Source organism: Dryas octopetala, chromosome 3 (assembly GCF_963921425.1).
Source record: "Dryas octopetala chromosome 3, drDryOcto1.1, whole genome shotgun sequence".
NCBI classification, from domain to species: Eukaryota; Viridiplantae; Streptophyta; class Magnoliopsida; order Rosales; family Rosaceae; genus Dryas; species Dryas octopetala.
This window is the reverse complement of record NC_141368.1, coordinates 1,469,717-1,486,382: the sequence shown is the minus strand read 5'-3', so window position 1 is coordinate 1,486,382 and position 16,666 is coordinate 1,469,717. Positions and strand designations below refer to the sequence as shown.

The 16,666-nt window shown below is 37.3% G+C and overlaps 5 protein-coding genes across 6 annotated transcripts; 3 read left to right on the top strand and 2 right to left on the bottom strand.

Moving 5' to 3' along the window:
• SPCH (basic helix-loop-helix (bHLH) DNA-binding superfamily protein) lies at positions 1–2,050 on the top strand. Its single transcript, XM_086238176.1, has 3 exons — positions 1–417; positions 496–1,089; positions 1,953–2,050. The coding sequence occupies exons 1-3, from the start codon at positions 1–3 to the stop codon at positions 2,016–2,018; spliced, it is 1,077 nt and encodes a 358-aa protein (XP_086094302.1). The 3' UTR covers positions 2,019–2,050.
• A 2,836-nt stretch (positions 2,051–4,886) lies between these two features.
• Positions 4,887–5,468, top strand: LOC147289293 (agamous-like MADS-box protein AGL29). Its single transcript, XM_086234790.1, has one exon. The coding sequence runs from the start codon at positions 4,887–4,889 to the stop codon at positions 5,466–5,468; it is 582 nt and encodes a 193-aa protein (XP_086090916.1).
• A 653-nt stretch (positions 5,469–6,121) lies between these two features.
• On the bottom strand, positions 6,122–8,329 carry WRKY30 (WRKY DNA-binding protein 30). Its single transcript, XM_086235667.1, has 3 exons — positions 7,477–8,329; positions 7,261–7,389; positions 6,122–7,150 (listed from the first exon to the last, which is right to left on the bottom strand). Exons 1-3 carry the CDS (start codon positions 7,824–7,826, stop codon positions 6,553–6,555), a joined length of 1,077 nt encoding a protein of 358 aa, XP_086091793.1. The 5' UTR covers positions 7,827–8,329; the 3' UTR covers positions 6,122–6,552.
• A 3,187-nt stretch (positions 8,330–11,516) lies between these two features.
• SIGE (sigma factor E) lies at positions 11,517–14,640 on the top strand. Its single transcript, XM_086235409.1, has 6 exons — positions 11,517–11,640; positions 12,176–12,965; positions 13,046–13,192; positions 13,326–13,562; positions 13,763–14,026; positions 14,150–14,640. The coding sequence occupies exons 2-6, from the start codon at positions 12,243–12,245 to the stop codon at positions 14,345–14,347; spliced, it is 1,569 nt and encodes a 522-aa protein (XP_086091535.1). The 5' UTR covers positions 11,517–11,640; positions 12,176–12,242; the 3' UTR covers positions 14,348–14,640.
• A 93-nt stretch (positions 14,641–14,733) lies between these two features.
• TRY (Homeodomain-like superfamily protein) lies at positions 14,734–16,465 on the bottom strand. Of its 2 annotated transcripts, none has more exons than XM_086235410.1 (3): positions 16,190–16,465; positions 15,983–16,070; positions 14,734–14,902 (listed from the first exon to the last, which is right to left on the bottom strand). In XM_086235410.1, the coding sequence occupies exons 1-3, from the start codon at positions 16,257–16,259 to the stop codon at positions 14,743–14,745; spliced, it is 318 nt and encodes a 105-aa protein (XP_086091536.1). In that variant the 5' UTR covers positions 16,260–16,465; the 3' UTR covers positions 14,734–14,742. The 2 variants fall into 2 exon arrangements, with proteins under 2 accessions (XP_086091536.1, XP_086091537.1); XM_086235411.1 differs by having other exon boundaries at positions 16,186–16,324.
• Between the last annotated feature and the right edge of the window lie 201 nt (positions 16,466–16,666).

Below are 16,666 nucleotides of genomic sequence, written 5' to 3'. Positions count from 1 at the left end.
ATGGCCATGGATGATCATCATTGTTGGTCCGATTTTTTCGAAGAACACGACCCATATACTTACAGTGATACCAACAACGTTAACTTGTCAGTTGGTGGATCCGATGATCTTTTTAGCATCTTAGAGAACTTAGATGGAGTCATGGACATGGAATTTCATGATCCGCCGCCAGTTAGGGATCACGAAGCAGCATTTGTATCCAGCTCAGATCTAGAAACGGAGCTTGAAACTTCACCAAAAAGCAAGAGACTGAAGCTTTCTGGGACGTCCACCACGACCACGACTACGACAACGACTTGTTCGGAGGATGGGCAACAAAGGATGTCTCATATAACAGTGGAGCGCAACCGGAGAAAGCAGATGAACGAGCACTTGTCCGTCTTGCGCTCTCTTATGCCTTGCTTCTATGTGAAAAGAGTCAGTACCGTACTTGCATATATTTTTTATAATTGAAATATTTTGTGTGCGTGTACTAAATTTTGTTGGATTGTGCAGGGAGATCAAGCATCAATAATTGGAGGGGTGGTTGATTACATCAATGAGTTGCAGCAAGTGCTTCAATCACTGGAGGCCAAAAAGCAAAGAAAAGTTTACAGTGAAGTGTTAAGCCCTAGGGTGCAGCAAGCCGTTTCAAGTAGTACGAATAGTCCAAGACTACCCTCCTCACCACTTGTACTAAGCCCTAGAAAACCCCCTTTGACTCCTTTAAGTCCAAGAACCCCTCAGCCAGGCAGCCCTTACAAGCCAGCTGCTAATTCTGCTCGCCTGCAACAACCTCCACCTTATCTTTCTAGTCCAACCAATAACATGTTGGCTACTACCTCTCTTGAACCCTTACCATCTCCTGCTTCTTCAACTACTGCTTCCTCCATTGACAATGTCAATGACCTCTCCGCCAACTCCAAGTCCACCGTTGCCGATGTGGAGGTCAAGTTTTCTGGGCCAAATCTTCTTTTGAAAACGGTGTCGCCTCCGATACCCGGACAAGCTCTCCGAATCATCTCTGCTCTCCAAGACCTCGACCTTGAAATTCTCCACGTCAGCATCACCACCATGGATGATACCATGCGTAATTCCTTCACCATCAAGGTCCGTATATGCATTCATTATTTTAATTTATATTACAGTTTTTTCTTCGAAAATTAATCTTGCCAAAATTTGATTTAATTAACCGTTAAAGATAACATTTTTAATGTTACATAAATTATTGTCTGAGATTACGGTGGGCCCTTTATATAAGTGAGTGTTCGATGACGCTCAAGCTCCTTCATAAAATAATAATGTGGGGGGTCTTTTTCCTTATACAAGTTCCATTTGGGAGTCTTAACTTCTTGTGAACATTCGATGTGGGATATCAAGCTCAATCGAATATGCATAAACAACCTAGCTCGATCCAGTCGAGGATTAATTAAGTACTAATTTCTTAATTTTCAAGTATTCTGATCCCTTAAAAAAACATTCAAGTTTTCTCTCATTAATTGGTTCAGAGGCAAGAAATTCACATGCAATATATTGTGTCCTTATTCCTTAATAATTTAAAGAGTATCGTCATGATTCATGGTGTATTAATTAATACTAGCAGTAATTTCATGACCAGTAGTAAAACAAAAAAATGATTTCGGTGTATATATATGTACTGCGCGCGCTGGTACGTGTACTGACTACTGAGTGTACTGACTATATATGACTATTGGGATTTTAATGCGTGTCTCCTTTAAACCACTATAAAATATAAAATACTGAAAACTAGGGTATCCTCCTGCAGGCATTGATTGTTTCTACCGATCGAGTACAAATTAATATATTTAGGAAGAGTTAAAAGGGCGATTAATTGCTAACTTTAATGTATATATTGTGGTGACTAATAAATTTAATTTCTGTTGAAGCTATCTATCTATCTATCTATCTAATGATTGGAATGTACGTGTGTGCTTTATTTCTTGAATTGCTAGATTGGAATTGAATGCAAACTTAGTGCTGAGGAACTCGCTCACCAAATCCAGCAAACATTCTGCTAGCTAAGTCCCTCCACTCATGAAGATCGATATTTCAATCCCAGCTGAGCCAGCCCTGACAGGCAAACAACTTCAACCTCACTCACTCTCTCTCCCTCTCCCTCTCTCTGGTCTCTCATCATCTCATCTCTCTCTGAATTGAGTGGTGCTAATAAAAGAGGATGTGGCATATTTACCATATTCTTAATTATATATTAATTAACAAATGTAATTGTAGATCAGCTAGTCATCATAACTTGTTTAGTTTAGCTAGCAAGCTAGGGTAACCCTTTAATTTGTAATTCATCAGCATTCTCAACTGGTCCAACTGTTTTCATGTATCCATGCATGCATTTCTATTTCACCCATTTTTTTAATTTATATATGCCTAAAAGAAGCTATCAGCTGTGGCTGCAGTGAGTTCCCAATATGCATTCATCCTCTCTCTCTCATGCATTCAAACCTACAAATTTGTTTGAAATGAATTCATGATAGAATTAGAGCATCCAACCCAAAACCAATTGGTAATGGGTGGAGAGACCCAAGACTTATAAGCACATATGCTAAGCTCTAGATTTCCGATGTGGGACATTGCTCCACATTACTCTCAACACGCCTCCGCACGTGTGGCGAGATTTTTGAGCCTTACACGTGAACAAATTGTATTGGGTGACGTGGGAGCACGTGTGACCGTTAGGCCTTACACGCGGATAACCAAGCTCTGATACCATGATAGAATTAGAGCATCCAACCCAAAACCAATTGGTAATGGGTGGAGAGACCCAAGACTTATAAGCACATATGCTAAGCTCTAGATTTCCGATGTGGGACATTGTTCCACATTACTCTCAACAATTCAAACCTACAAATTTACCCAAATGGAATTTGGGTCAATAGCCCAAATAGGACAAACAATTGAGCGCAGCCTTAATTAATCGAGATTCACGAAGGCTATAACTGTTGAAAAGAGGAGTGGAGAGGATGGTCTAAAATCCAAAGCTACCCAAGCCATTGGCAGCAAATTGATACTACTACAGCAGTACAGCTCCATTCCTTCCCAAAAACACTGGCTGCGCAGCGCTGGCTTAATAATAAAGTTTGGGGAAAAGAGGTTCGATCGAATCAGAAATTAAAAAAAGAAGGGCAAACTAAGGGACATGGAAATTAAAGACAATATTCATACTAATAAAGAAACCTAATTGAAATATAGGACAATATTGATTCTCTATTTAATTTTGAAGTGCTTGAAACATTGGGCATCCAATTCAAAATTAAATCATAATGAATAGAGAAGCCTAATTTCTTATAAATTACTATATATATTATAATTTTTCAATATGAGACAACAGTACTACACATTCTCACATTAATTATCATATATACATGTGGAATCAATAGAGACTTAGTACCTTAATTTCAAAAGATTGTTTAAATTGAGATATAATTAGGGTACGTGAGACCCTTTTGGGAAACAATGATCTACTGCAATCATTCGGTATGATGGGTAGTTCTAAATTAAATGCGATGAATTAATTAAGATGAAGATGCAAAACCTTTATGTCTTCCTCCATATAAAGGATCTCATACGTACGTACGTACCTTTAATTAATTGATCGACATCGTTTTCCTAGCTACATAGGTAAATTATAATTGAAGCTAGCTCATGATTACCTTGCTTAGCTAGATCCCAACTCTAAAAGAATAGACATACAATCAAGAGTATTGCACATCAGTACATAGAGTGGGCCAAATATATTAATGCTACGAATTTCAGTGGGATATTCATGTGGGAAGGACCTCTTTTTGGTTAATAAGCGACATGTTTGAGGCTAGGAAACATGGATATCTTTACATATGGACAAACTACACTTATTCAAACACAGCTAACTTTCATTTAACTTCATTTCATTTCGAACCGAGCAGTAGGTTTTTTCGTTTATTTTTGTTTTTGGGTACGTTTTTTGTGGGGCACTCCAATAAAATAACAAGCTAGCTATACAGAACGGATTTGTATTCATAAATACCCATAAATTCTTATGTAAATTCAAATCCTATGCTTAATTTCTTCGTTTGTATCTAGTTAGTCAACAACTCTATTTTTAAATGTAAGTATGGCTATGGTTTTCATCTGTAAAATTCGGGATAAACTGGGATTATACCTCAGGGATAATGGGAAAAAAAAAAAAAACATATTAAAAGGACGATAAATTTTGAGTTTGGGGACTGGTATGGGCTGTTCTTGCAATCCCACTCTTACAGGTCCATAAAGGGTTGGGTTATTTTGAAGAAAACCTGGCCGGATAGGCCTAGCTACTCAATTGGGTCAATCTCATAGGTCCGCACAAGCCTATCTACTATTGAATGGGCCAAGCCTTGTGGATACTGGATACTCATTAATTTCAATTAGACCTAAGTGGTGGATTAATTGGGTTTTAAAACTCTCTAATTAATACTTTATCATGGCAGATGAATACTTTCTTGGTACGGTGTATCGTGACATAGAATAATTTTTTCGATCAACTGCTAATGATTGAATGATTTATATTATAATTTAAATAATAGACGCGCAATTAATTATTGTTATTTAGATTTTATTCTATTTTAATCTAGATTTTATTCCATTTTAATCTAGATTTATTGCATTAGAATATTTATTAATTTCGACAATCATACAATATTCGGTACGTAATTATGATAAAGCCTAAATTAAAAAAAATCTGTGTTATTGGATATAATTAAGTTTGAAAAACGGAAATGACATGTTAGATTTGTAAAATCTGACGACCCAATAGAATTTAATTGGCATTGCATTTTGTTTCCTATATAAAGGACTGAAAGCAAGGCAAAGAAAAGCAACCCAAGTACTCAAGGCCCTAGGTTTTCTTTGTTTCCATGGCTCGCAAGAAAACAAGAGGCAGACAGAAGATCGAAATGAAGAGGATTGAGAACGAAGAGGACCGGCTTGTGACCTTTTCGAAAAGGCGTAGTGGGATATACAAAAAGGCGTGCGAGATATCAACCATGTGCGGCGCAGAGGTCGCTGTGGTGGTGTTTTCACCGTCTGGTAAACCCTTCAGCTACGGCCAGCCCTCTGTTGAAGCCGTAACGAAGCGGTTCATGAACCAGGAAGAAGAGGGCAGTGATGATCCGAGGCAGGCACTGATTGAGGCGTACCGGCAGGTGAAAATGGGTGAGATGACGAACCGGTACAACCAGCTCGATGCCCAGCTCGATGCTGCAAAAGCTCGCGGTAGCGCTCTTTATGCAAGGTTGTCGAGTCTAAGAGGCGGCCAGGATGCTCATCACAGCTGGTGGGAAGCTCCTTTTGAGAACCTTGACTTGGAGGGACTCAAAAAATTGTATGCTTCCTATGAAACCCATCACAACAAGCTCTTGGCTCATCTTGTGAGGGATAGAGGTTGCACCTTTCCTCAAAACTTTTGCTATGGGAGTACTAGTGGGAATCATTTTTGAATGCTACTAGCTATGGGAGTACATGCGGCAATCATGAATTAAATTATTATATGTGTCAGGATGTATATGTCTGACAATTTATAAAATACGTAAAATTATATATCATACAATTTATTGCACCTGCCGGTATGAGTTAGACATTAATATATATAATATTCACCATCGTACCATAAATATTTATTGCATAAATGTGACAGAATATGCCCCACACAAATACAGTACAAGACACTGAGGGTCAAGTGTATACTATTAATATCATCTCAGTTAACAGAAAAATTCCTCTACTTATGGTAAAAAATTGATTAACCATCCTTTAATATGGTTTTAAAAATCCTAATAAATTTGACGGCATCCAAACAAGTGCAAAACCACATTATTGAAGTGAACTCATCCCTTTCTTGGAGAGAAACAAGTTGCTGACGCGTTGGTTAGTTTTGGTCTTACTTTGGGCTTGGGCCTCGCCAATTTGGGCAAGCCCCCTCTCCCCTCTTTTCTCACTCTGAGCAGCTTTCGATTGATGATGTTGTTGGGGATTTCAGGCCCCGTTTAGTCTTTCCTTTTGTTTTGTTTTGGCCCTTTTGGGTCTTAAGCTCCCAAATGCACCCCAAAACAATAAACAAAAACAAAAAAGAAAAGGACAAAAGACGATACCATATCCAATTAATTTCGGTTTATTTATTTAATTATCTGAATAAATAGGAAGAAATTACATATCATAACTCTCTCACAAAGTCACAAGATCAAAAGAAAAACAACCGCAACTACAACTTAACAAGATGAGGGGGAGTTAAATGTTTTCTTTAGCACATTTGAAACTACTGTTGCTGCTTCTCTTCTAACAGACTAAAACCAATGGAATTGTGCTTTTTGGAGCAACAAAAGTACTTTCAAAATGCGACCTAGCTACCTATATATGACAAGACAAACTAAGAAATTAAAATTCAGTTCGCTGGCTGCTGACTAGGACTCTAGGAGTACCACTAAGTTCAACTGAGTAAAGTACCCTCAAACTCAAATGCTTAATTATATATGCTAATTAGGTTGCTTTAACTTTATGTGTTTTGGGAAATGGGAACCTATGAAATTAGGAAAAGAATCCAGGATCGTCAAATGTGAAGTTGGGGTATAATTGATCATGAGCCTGACCACCAAATGGGAAATCCAACCCAATAGTTGGAGAGTTGGTAGCTGAAGAAGTAGTAGCGGCAGCTGGCATTATCTCTGCAATCTCAGCCTGACCTCCAAAGCCCTGCTGAGTCGACCCAGAGAAATAGTTCCTTCCAGAAGGTGCATGTGGCATAAATGAAGGAGAATAATTACCCACATAGTTGTTGATCATGGAAGGCAGAGAAGCTTGGTCTTCAGCCTTTACATTCAATGTTGAAGGGTAATTGAAAGTGGGAAATAATAGGTGATCCTCTGTTCGAGTGTCTAAGCCTTCAGTAATGACTCTGAGGCCTTCCGAGAGGTTCAAGAGCATGTCTTGCGATTGCTGCTGGTTTTGTTCTGGTGGGCGGTTGTGTTGCTGATGAGGAGGAGGAGTTATGGTGGAGTTTGCTTGTGTGCAAGTGTGTCTTCCTCTGTAAGTAATTTCAAGGATTGTTGGGTCCTCATCGGAGCGTTGCACTTGCTTTGTGGCCAAGCAGCCTTGAACATTTCGATGAGTGCATCTGTAATACCCTCTGCCAACAACATAAATAACCCAATTAACTATACATTCAAGAAATCAAGAAACACAGATTTGATATAATTAATGAAATGAAAACCATGTGCTACATGTATAAATATATACCTTGGATATTTGGCTCCAAGTATGTCCTTTTGGCCATACTTCCTCCAGCTAAAGCCATCATCAAGAGGGCCTTCAAGCCCCATACCCAATGTAACTGTTACTTGTTTGGTCCACCTTGGCATGGTTTTCCTGCAACATATATGAAAATTCATGATATGAATCAAGTGCTCTGCTCAACCAACAAAAACATTATTATTACGAAATATATATACTAACCTTTTCCTAGAAGATGGATCTTTGGGGTCGTGATCCTTAAATTCGCGGTCAGAGTCTTCACTATTGGGGCTTCCATTTAGAGAAGGCTGGGGGGACTCAGCTGCTGCCAATCGAACTGTGGGCTGTTGCTCTGATCCAACGGCTGAGGCTGAGGCTGAGCTGCTGGAATTGAGCATGGAAAGCGCCTTTTCGTATGAGACTATGATTTGTTGAACCAACAATTCACGAGTTCCATGGGAGGAAGTAGATGGAGCGTTGAGATGGATCTGGAGCTGCCTAGCTAGCTCCCTGCCTTGTGCTAGCTCATTTATTATAACACTCTTTTGCTCGCAATTATTGTACTTCTCCATTTAGTTTTCTATATATAGATTCTTATGCCAATGCTGTGAGCCTCTGAGAACTAGCTACAGATGTAATGAACAAAAATTTGAAGGAAAACCCAAAGATCAAGATGAAGCATATATGGGAATTTAAGCCAAAAATTAGAACTGGGTTGGCTGGGTTTTCAAGAGTTCCTAGCAAAAATATGTTGGTTCAAAGTGGGCAAATGATTTTATTCAACAAGTCTGAAATCAGAGACGTTAAAACTACCCAAAAACAAAAAAGGGACAGATTTGTGAGAAGGGTATGTTTTACTGAGTTTTGGGATGTAATTAGGTGGCAAGCTGAGGAAGGAAGGAGAGATGGGTCTGGGATTTAAGGGAAGCTTGTTTTTGAATCAAAGAAAGTGAGGGAAAGAAAAGAGAAGTTTGACTGAGAAGATGGGAGTGGAATTTCTTCATGGAGACCAGTCTTGAGTCTTTGGTCATAGGATTAATTGGAGCGAGGTTCAAAGACAGAGTAAGAGGTCCAATTGCTGACCACTTCAGCCTTGAGCTTCTCCCTCACAAGATAAGCCATCACATACAAACTACACCAATCTCTCTCTCTCATTTGATTAGATCAAAAGATGAAAGTCAGCGATTAATTGCAAGAGGAGGAGACCAAGAATCTTCAAAAATCAGCTCCGCGTTGTTACTATAACTACTGCCCCTACCGCCACGAAGACACAGTTTTTTTGTTTTTTGTCTGAAACGAAGACAGATTTTTATGAGAGAAAAAGGTCATGACATGCACATGACGTCAGCTTCAAAGCTTTGCTTACGTTAACTGTGAAAAATTATTGGACCCTTCTCAAATTGAAGGGACAATAAGCACTTGAGGTCCAGAACCCAAAAAAATCCAAAATAGTGATAATAATTAATTCACTTAATTGCAAATAGAAACAGTGAGAGTGAAGTAGTGAACTAGCGTATTTTGCGTGCCTTATTATTAGTGAACGGTCGGTCATGTTACAACTTACAACCGTATAATATATATTAACTTCCTTTATAATGCAAACCCAACCCAACATTTATAGAAACTAGATAATCTTCCCAATTTAATTGTCTTGCTAATAAAAGCAGTGCTGCATTCTCACGCGTTGAGCGAGCATGTTGAAAGTTGAACATGCTTTTATAACAGGAGAATTCTTTTTTTTTTTTTTTTTTCTAGTATTTGGGAATTGGAAACTAGGCTATACCTAGATTCAATATGGAATGGTCGACTTTAATAATGTAAAAGTTTCTTTCTTCTTTTTTAATAATGAGGAACTATATTCTATTAACAATTTTCTATGTCGGATCTGATTAGTTCTTGGTCTGATACATGCACAAAGTTGTTTTTTTTGTACGTTAGTTTCTGTAACAGTATTTTAAGGTTTGAACCATTCAACTAACATGCACGTTTATTTATCGTGATGTGAGTTATCAATTAGTCTCAAGCCCCCAACCCAAAAGATTAAAAAACGAAGTGCAAATTATTTTTTCGTTTCCTTGTGCTATGCCAGCATATATTTCTTTCTTTTTTATCCCTGTAAAGACCTTTTCTTTTTTACCCATTTCAAAAGAGTTTTCATATGATTGCAACCGGAAAATCAATCCATCCATGCATTTATAGATCACAAGACAACTCACCACTTTTTTTTTCTTTTTCTTTTTTGCATTTATAGTTACTAATTAGTTGCATGCACCTTATACTATTTATTTAATGTTATGAAAAGGGGCGAAGCTACATGTGAGCCTGAGGTGACCCCGGCCCCTAACCAACATATAGCTCTATATATATTTTAGACAAATATGGAAAAATATTGTAAGATTTTTTGAAAAGTTTAGAAAATATATATATATAATGGCTTCCTCAATAAATATATTTGAATTCTTGGCCCATTTAGAAAAAAATTTCTGGCTCAGCACCTGATTATGACTTTCTTATTTGGCAATTTAGTTGAAAATAGCGTAAATTTGTATGCACTAAAGTTCGATTCTCCCTTCTCTTAAATCTAAAAAAAAATAATAATTTCAAATTATGTTGACATGTTGATATAATTGAGGATGGCAATCTAATTAATTAATTCTAAAAAATAAGACCTTAAAACATTTTTTTTTTCTATATACATTCCGTTGAGTGACATGATTTTTCTATTTGATATGGACAAGGATAAAATCATGACCTCGATCTGTGTATATAGTATGACCAATATGCTGATTATGTTAATGATTGACCATGACTAATAATATACCCTCGAATCCATAAATTAAACTCTCTCTCTCTCTCTCTCTCTCTCTCTCTCTCTCTCTCTCTCTCTCTCTCTCTCTCTCTCTCTCTCGTTCGTAATCCAGTTTCTATCACTGAATAATTCAAAAAATCAAAACAAATATTTGGACGACTCATTCAACATTCCATGATTGGGCTAAAGTGTTTAGTGCTCCCTTTTGTGGAAGAAAGGGAGTCTAAAAGGGAAGCAAAGTGTGATGCCCCGAAAATGGAGAGAATTTGCAGGGTATATTGGACTATAAGACTATTGGTGTAGTTGGTACGTAGCCGCAATATATATATATATATATGTCTTCTAGATGATGTTCATATCAATATTCATATCATATTGATACGGCCAAGTTGTTGACCAAAGTGTTTAACCGTGTGGAAATGGTAGGACCCCCTAGGCCCTAGCTATGTGACTTTTACACCTTTTCAAATTTTTGTCAAAGGGCCACGCCTTGATCACTTTGTAATTAGGTAAAAGATTGAAAATTACACAAATCAAAGACTTGGTTTATGCTATACCAGCAGTGGTATCTACGCGACTATGCCTAGTTGCCAACTACCACCACGATTCCAACAACGGGCTGACTTGTTCCAAAATATTTTAGCCCAGATCGGATCAGGTCGATTAACGGTCCATGAGTCAATGACCCAGACCGGACCAATTAAAAGGAGGCCCAGACCACTCTTGGGCCATTGCCACAGTTTATTTTGGGCCTCTTGACCATGTGTATTTTTTACTTCACCATTTATTTTTTATTTATGAAAGTAAATTAGTTTATTAATTACTCAATTTTGTAACTACTAGTAACAACGAACACCCCCACGAGAAGTCCATAGCTAGAAAAATTGTTAAATAAACAATAAAATGTATTCCCGAAAAAGTATTTTCATATTTTTGAAAACAGTAGTGTTAGATATTCTATATTTTTATAGCACAATTTCATACTATTTTATGTGTCAATTTACATAACATTCATACATTAGATACTAAAAATAAAAAATAAAAAATAAAAAAAATTATGTCTAACAAAATAATAACACATAAAATAATATAAAAATGTAATAAATATAGCATTATTTTTTAAAAATACAAGAAGTATAAATGGCTGTTATGGAGCAACGTAAACATCCCAAATACCACCACAACTTAAGTACGTCCCACAAAATAAGGAAAAAAAAAGCCACGTCCAATAATACCCAGCCCATGTGTCACCAACGTCATCCACTGGTTCCCTCAAATATCTTCTAGTCCACTCAGAGTCCGCCACGCCGGAGCTTCACGAAGATCATTCTCTGCTCCAACACCAGCCACGTCACTGCATTTTAATTGAAACCAGTCTTCCACGAGCAACGTGCGCACGTCTCTGCCGTCCAGTTGAAATACCAATACTCTCAACCGTTGATTTTGCAGAGTTATAATTTGTGGTCACCGTAATTCGCGTATTTACGCTGGCCTTAATAAGTGTCGAACTCTTTTAGTCCGAGATTCTAGAAAATTCTTGTAATCGGGATCGCTCGGACATTGTTTCAGCAACTGAGGTATGATTCTCTGCAACTGAAGTCTCAACAATCATAGTAGTTATGAGTTATGTTTGGTTTCCTAGAAAAATATGAGATGTTACGTGAAAATTTGCCTGCACTCTCTTTAAATTGTTCTTCATCGGTAGTGTTTTGAATGATTAACTCTGCAAGTATACATATTGCTTCTTTATTCTTGTTTAGATAAAATTTTGAAAGGTCTTAATCACACAGAATAATGGGTTTTAACGTTTAAGTGTTAGTATTGGTGAAGACAATGAGAGTTTAGTTCATCTTGAAATTGATTTTCATCATAACTCACAAGCTTCTGATCATTTGAGGTGATCGGAAATGGAAATTAATTAAGTTTTTAAGGATCAGCTTATTAGAGTAGTATTTCAAATTTCAAAGATCTTCACTTTATGGCACTTTATTCAGCAGGCTTGAATTCTTAAAAAGTGATATAGTGAGCTAGCTAACAATGAAGATTTAATTAATTTGTATAGTTTGAAATAATTAATATTAAATGATTGCATTTGTTTATGTGTGGTTGCAGAATTTGTGTATAAATAAACTTCTCAGTCATCACTATCACTAGACTTCTGCTGAGGCAACTGGCATATATGGGAGTTGTAACAGTTTCTAGCTCAGCTTCCAGGTCTCCATTAGGATTGAGCACAAAAATTTCAAGTCCGGGATCTAAGTTGAGAAAGCCATTGATTGTAGCATTTAAAAGAGATAAATCCCATAAGACCGCCTTGGTTGCACCCCAGGAGCAAATACTTTTGCCTACAGAACCACGAAAAAAGCACCAAAAGAGACTCGCAGGGAAAGCTAGAAAAGTACTTCCAAAAAGTGTAAAATCTGCCCTTACAGATGAAGCTGCTCCTTGTACCTTGGATGTGGATTACAATGAAGCTGCTGCCAAACTCGAAAACATATACAAGCGTAGCCCCGAGACTGAGGCTTCAGATGTGGAAGATGTAGATGGCTTGATGACGATAGGTCGAAAGAGGAGGAAGAAGATAAGTGAGAGCGATGATCGCCACAAAGTAGAGAAGAGAACAAGTACTGATGCTGTGGTTAGGAACAGGACAAAGAAGGCTAAAAGATTGAGTCTTGATAAAAGGGTTGCGTTGAAATGGAATAAGGATGAGAAAGTGGTTGCTTCAGTAGTTCGAAAGAGAAAACATGGGAAGAACGAGAATGAGAAGATTGAGGAGCTTGTGAGGGAGTATTCGGCTTCAACTGATCTGGTCAGTTTGGACTGGAAAAAGATGAAGATTCCTCCAGTTCTTACTTCTACAGAGCATGCTTGGTTGTTCAAGCTAATGCAACCTAGGAAGGTGAGCCTTCTGATCGAGTTCCTTTCAATTTCGGCTCTAATCCTGAAAATTGTTGCTGAAATATGTCTGTCATGGTTCAGGGTCTTCTTGAAGTGAAAGAGAATTTGCAAAAAGATTTGGGGAGAGAACCAACCAATGGTGAATTAGCTGAGGCGACAAATATGAGTGTGGTTCAAGTGAAAAAACAGTTGGAAGTTGGTCGAGCTGCACGAAACAAGCTCATAAAGGCAAGCCTTGCTTGCTTAATTTCCACTCCCTTTATGTAGTGTTGCATATTAATTATATTAATTAAGAATGTGTGGTTCCAAATGTGAAGAAAGAAGAGAAATTATTAACTGGTGATGTTTTTATGTATTGCAGCACAATCTCCGACTTGTGTTATTTGTGATTAACAAATATTTTCAAGACTTTGCAAACGGTCCAAAATTTCAAGACTTTTGCCAGGCAGGAGTAAAGGGACTTATTACGGCAATTGATCGCTTTGAACCAAAAAGAAGCTTCCGGCTTTCCACATATGGTCTGTTCTGGATCAGGCATGCCATCATACGTTCCATGACACTCTCAAGTTTTACTCGGGTCTCATTTGGCCTTGAGTCAGTAAGTTTTTTTTTTTAATTTTTTTCATCTACCTAAGCCTTTGTTCACAATAGCATTATGATTTACATGAATCCATTGATTATAATCCTACATAATGAAGCATGAGCTCTGACAGTATTAGCTCACATAAGTTGGATTCAAGCAATTTCTGTAGGATAGAAGAGGAACATGTTATAATTTTCAGTCTTGCATTTATTCAGGTTAGGGCAGAAATCCAAAAGGCGAAGCTAGAGATGTTGGTTAAGCTTAAAAGAATGCCAACAGAGGAAGAGATAATTGAAAAGGTTGGAATTTCCCCTGAGAGGTACCATGAAGTAATGAGGGCCTCAAAACCTGTTTTCTCTCTTCATTCAAGGAATGCAACCACACAAGAGGAATTGATCAAAGGCATTACTGATGTTGATGGTGTTGAAGGTGATACCCGGCGGAAACCTGCTCTTCTCAGGCTTGCCCTTGATGATGTGGTAATTACTTTGTTTAAAGTGCCTTGGTTCTTGTTGATCATGCTTAGTAATTACTTTCTGGTAGCTAATTAATCCGGGCCTTTTTCTGAAATTAAATTAAATTAAATGATCTCTCTCTGCCAGCTTGATTCCCTGAAACCGAAAGAAAGCTTGGTGATCAGACAGAGATATGGGCTTGATGGCAAGGGTGATAGAACTCTAGGGGAGATTGCTGGAAACTTAAATATTTCAAGAGAAATGGTTCGAAAGCATGAAGTGAAGGCTCTCATGAAGCTCAAGCATCCAGCTCGAGTGGATTATCTTCGCAGATACATAGTCTAAACTCTAAAGTCTTTATCTTCCACGCACCTTAATTTGGTTTATTTTCTGATTTCCATCTCATTGCAGCTGTATACTAGTCATTTGTACCATAGGCTCAACATAAGGCTATAAAAAAAGTTTTACAAGTAATACACTAAGCATAGAAATCTCATACGTACCATTAGTCCTTATGGATGATTAAGACTTGATATTCCATATATATTATACCCTCCCATGTATACGTGAAATTGATGTAATACTTTTCGTCCCTTTATTTGATACTATTTCACACAGGTACAAAATGCATTTATTAATGTCGTCTTTGTTGAATTTTGGATATCGATTATCGCCTAAAAATATTACTCTGCAAAAACTAGAGAGAGAGAGAGAGAGAGAGCATGAAAACAGGAAGATAACTATTTAAATCCATTAAAAAATCGACGGGCAACAATTTTAGAGTTGTCTTTCTTATGCTCATTTCTTCTTTGAGCAAAGATATCACAATGTCTCATTATCCAAAACCTCTCTATTTCTTCTGGTTTTCGACCTGGGATCCGACCAGCTATTAAATCCCACCTGAAACCAAGAAAAAAAAAAGAAATATATATCAACATCGTCATATTTCGATAATTACAAGCACAGCAAGCCAGCAAGGTAAGGAGGAAGCCCAAGCTGTACTATATGGAAGACAGTTGTGCTTTCTTGTTAGAGTACAAACTGTAATATTAAATCTTTAGGTGCAGTAATTTCTGTAGAAAAGACAAACTTTACATCAATTTCACAGTTCAGCACAACACTCCTTTTTGATGAAAGGGAATCAGACAATTTTTTAAGCTTCTTTAAGATTTAAGTTTAGATTTCTCTCTCATATTATATATTTTCTCACTCCTCAAAACCCCTTTCCTCTTCCCTTGAAAATAGAAAGAAAAAAATGAATAAAAATCCCAAAACCATAACCATCATAACCCAAGTCAGCTTGTAACAAGTCTTTTACTTTTTTTTTTTGGCCATTAACAAGTCTTTTACTTTGAGTGTGGGCTCATATATCAATCATGACTGACTGACTGACTATGGTAATGCATATGGGCTATGGCCCCATGGGATACACTTGGTGCTACTGTAGCCTTTTGTTATCTGATCCAATTTTGAAATGAGCAGAGGAACTGTTCTGCCTGAGAGAAAGTAAGGAAGAGTATCTTGCTTGATTTAGTCTTGGATTTGTTTCTTTAGATAAGGGAAAGCTAGCTTATGTGAGGGAGTAGGAAAAAAGTAAATTCGAAAAAAATCTTGGTTTAATCTATAGCTTGTTTTGAAAAAAGATTGTTGAAAATTAAGTTGTTACTCAGTTACTCCCAATATGTATATTGGGTATTATTTTCTTAACTAATCAAGTAGGAGGTTGATCCTGTGACAATATAATTAGGATCATATGTCAATTCATGAATAGCCATGGCATGCATGCATTTCTGTTACCATAACCAACAAATCAAAGCCCTATATATATATGTGTGTGTGTGTGTGTGTGTGTTTGAAGTTGTAATCATCACCAACACATTTATTGCTATCTAGCCAAGACCATTTGGAGTATTGTCTCTGAGTCCTGCCCAAAATAGAAGATAATTTGGAAACCTGACAGCAAGCAGCATATATAATTACCTTTCTCCGACGAGCCTATACATTCTATAGATGAGATCTTCTTCTTGTTCACTCATATTTATGAATTCCCATTCAACGCTCTTAACTTCTGCATGCCAAAAGTTAAAGAATGGAGAAAGTAATCAAATTAAGAAGTAGTCAAACAAATTAAGAACTGAAAGTTGTATAAAATGGAGAAAGTAATCAAACATGCATGCACTGACCGACCTTCAGAGTCATGAGAAGTAGTAGCGGTGATTTTGGGTCGCTTCCGACGACATCGGTCCATGGTTTGCATGAACCAATATTGATGTATTAGAGTAGAAAAAAATGGAGGAGAAGAAATGGAATGGGAGAAATGTAGAAAACTGGGTGGACTTGGACTTTTGGTTTGTTATGTATAGAACAAGGTAAGAGATAGAATGAATAGAGTAGTATTATTATTATTATATACTTGTGCAATGTGTGTTGAATGAATCCAAAGTCCAAAGAGATGGAAAGGGAATATATGTCGATGTGGATGGCACGAAGTCACAAGTGCTGTAGCTATAGCCTATAGCTAGCTGCCCAACAAACAACAAAATGGGTTTATGGGTGTGTTTGTTTGTTGACTCGTAGGCTTGGTAGACTTGTAGTTGACACACACAGACTGAGACAGATTGAGGGGAAGAGATATCACAAGTGCTGTTGTTACCTTTATCCCAA

Excerpts from the sequence above, each read along its gene's own strand:
- TRY (XM_086235410.1), bottom strand. The coding sequence starts at position 16,259 with ATGCAAACCATGGACCGATGTCGTCGGAAGCGACCCAAAATCACCGCT. Across the intron at positions 16,071-16,189 it reads TACTTCTCATGACTCTGAAG|AAGTTAAGAGCGTTGAATGG; the intron begins GTCGGTCAGTGC and ends TTTGGCATGCAG. Across the intron at positions 14,903-15,982 it reads TATAGGCTCGTCGGAGAAAG|GTGGGATTTAATAGCTGGTC; the intron begins GTAATTATATAT and ends TCTTGGTTTCAG.
- SIGE (XM_086235409.1), top strand. The coding sequence starts at position 12,243 with ATGGGAGTTGTAACAGTTTCTAGCTCAGCTTCCAGGTCTCCATTAGGA. Across the intron at positions 13,563-13,762 it reads TCTCATTTGGCCTTGAGTCA|GTTAGGGCAGAAATCCAAAA; the intron begins GTAAGTTTTTTT and ends GCATTTATTCAG. Across the intron at positions 14,027-14,149 it reads GGCTTGCCCTTGATGATGTG|CTTGATTCCCTGAAACCGAA; the intron begins GTAATTACTTTG and ends TCTCTCTGCCAG.
- LOC147289293 (XM_086234790.1), top strand. The coding sequence starts at position 4,887 with ATGGCTCGCAAGAAAACAAGAGGCAGACAGAAGATCGAAATGAAGAGG.
- WRKY30 (XM_086235667.1), bottom strand. The coding sequence starts at position 7,826 with ATGGAGAAGTACAATAATTGCGAGCAAAAGAGTGTTATAATAAATGAG. Across the intron at positions 7,390-7,476 it reads GATCCATCTTCTAGGAAAAG|GAAAACCATGCCAAGGTGGA; the intron begins GTTAGTATATAT and ends TATATGTTGCAG. Across the intron at positions 7,151-7,260 it reads CTTGGAGCCAAATATCCAAG|AGGGTATTACAGATGCACTC; the intron begins GTATATATTTAT and ends TGTTGTTGGCAG.
- SPCH (XM_086238176.1), top strand. The coding sequence starts at position 1 with ATGGCCATGGATGATCATCATTGTTGGTCCGATTTTTTCGAAGAACAC. Across the intron at positions 418-495 it reads CTTGCTTCTATGTGAAAAGA|GGAGATCAAGCATCAATAAT; the intron begins GTCAGTACCGTA and ends TGGATTGTGCAG. Across the intron at positions 1,090-1,952 it reads GTAATTCCTTCACCATCAAG|ATTGGAATTGAATGCAAACT; the intron begins GTCCGTATATGC and ends TTGAATTGCTAG.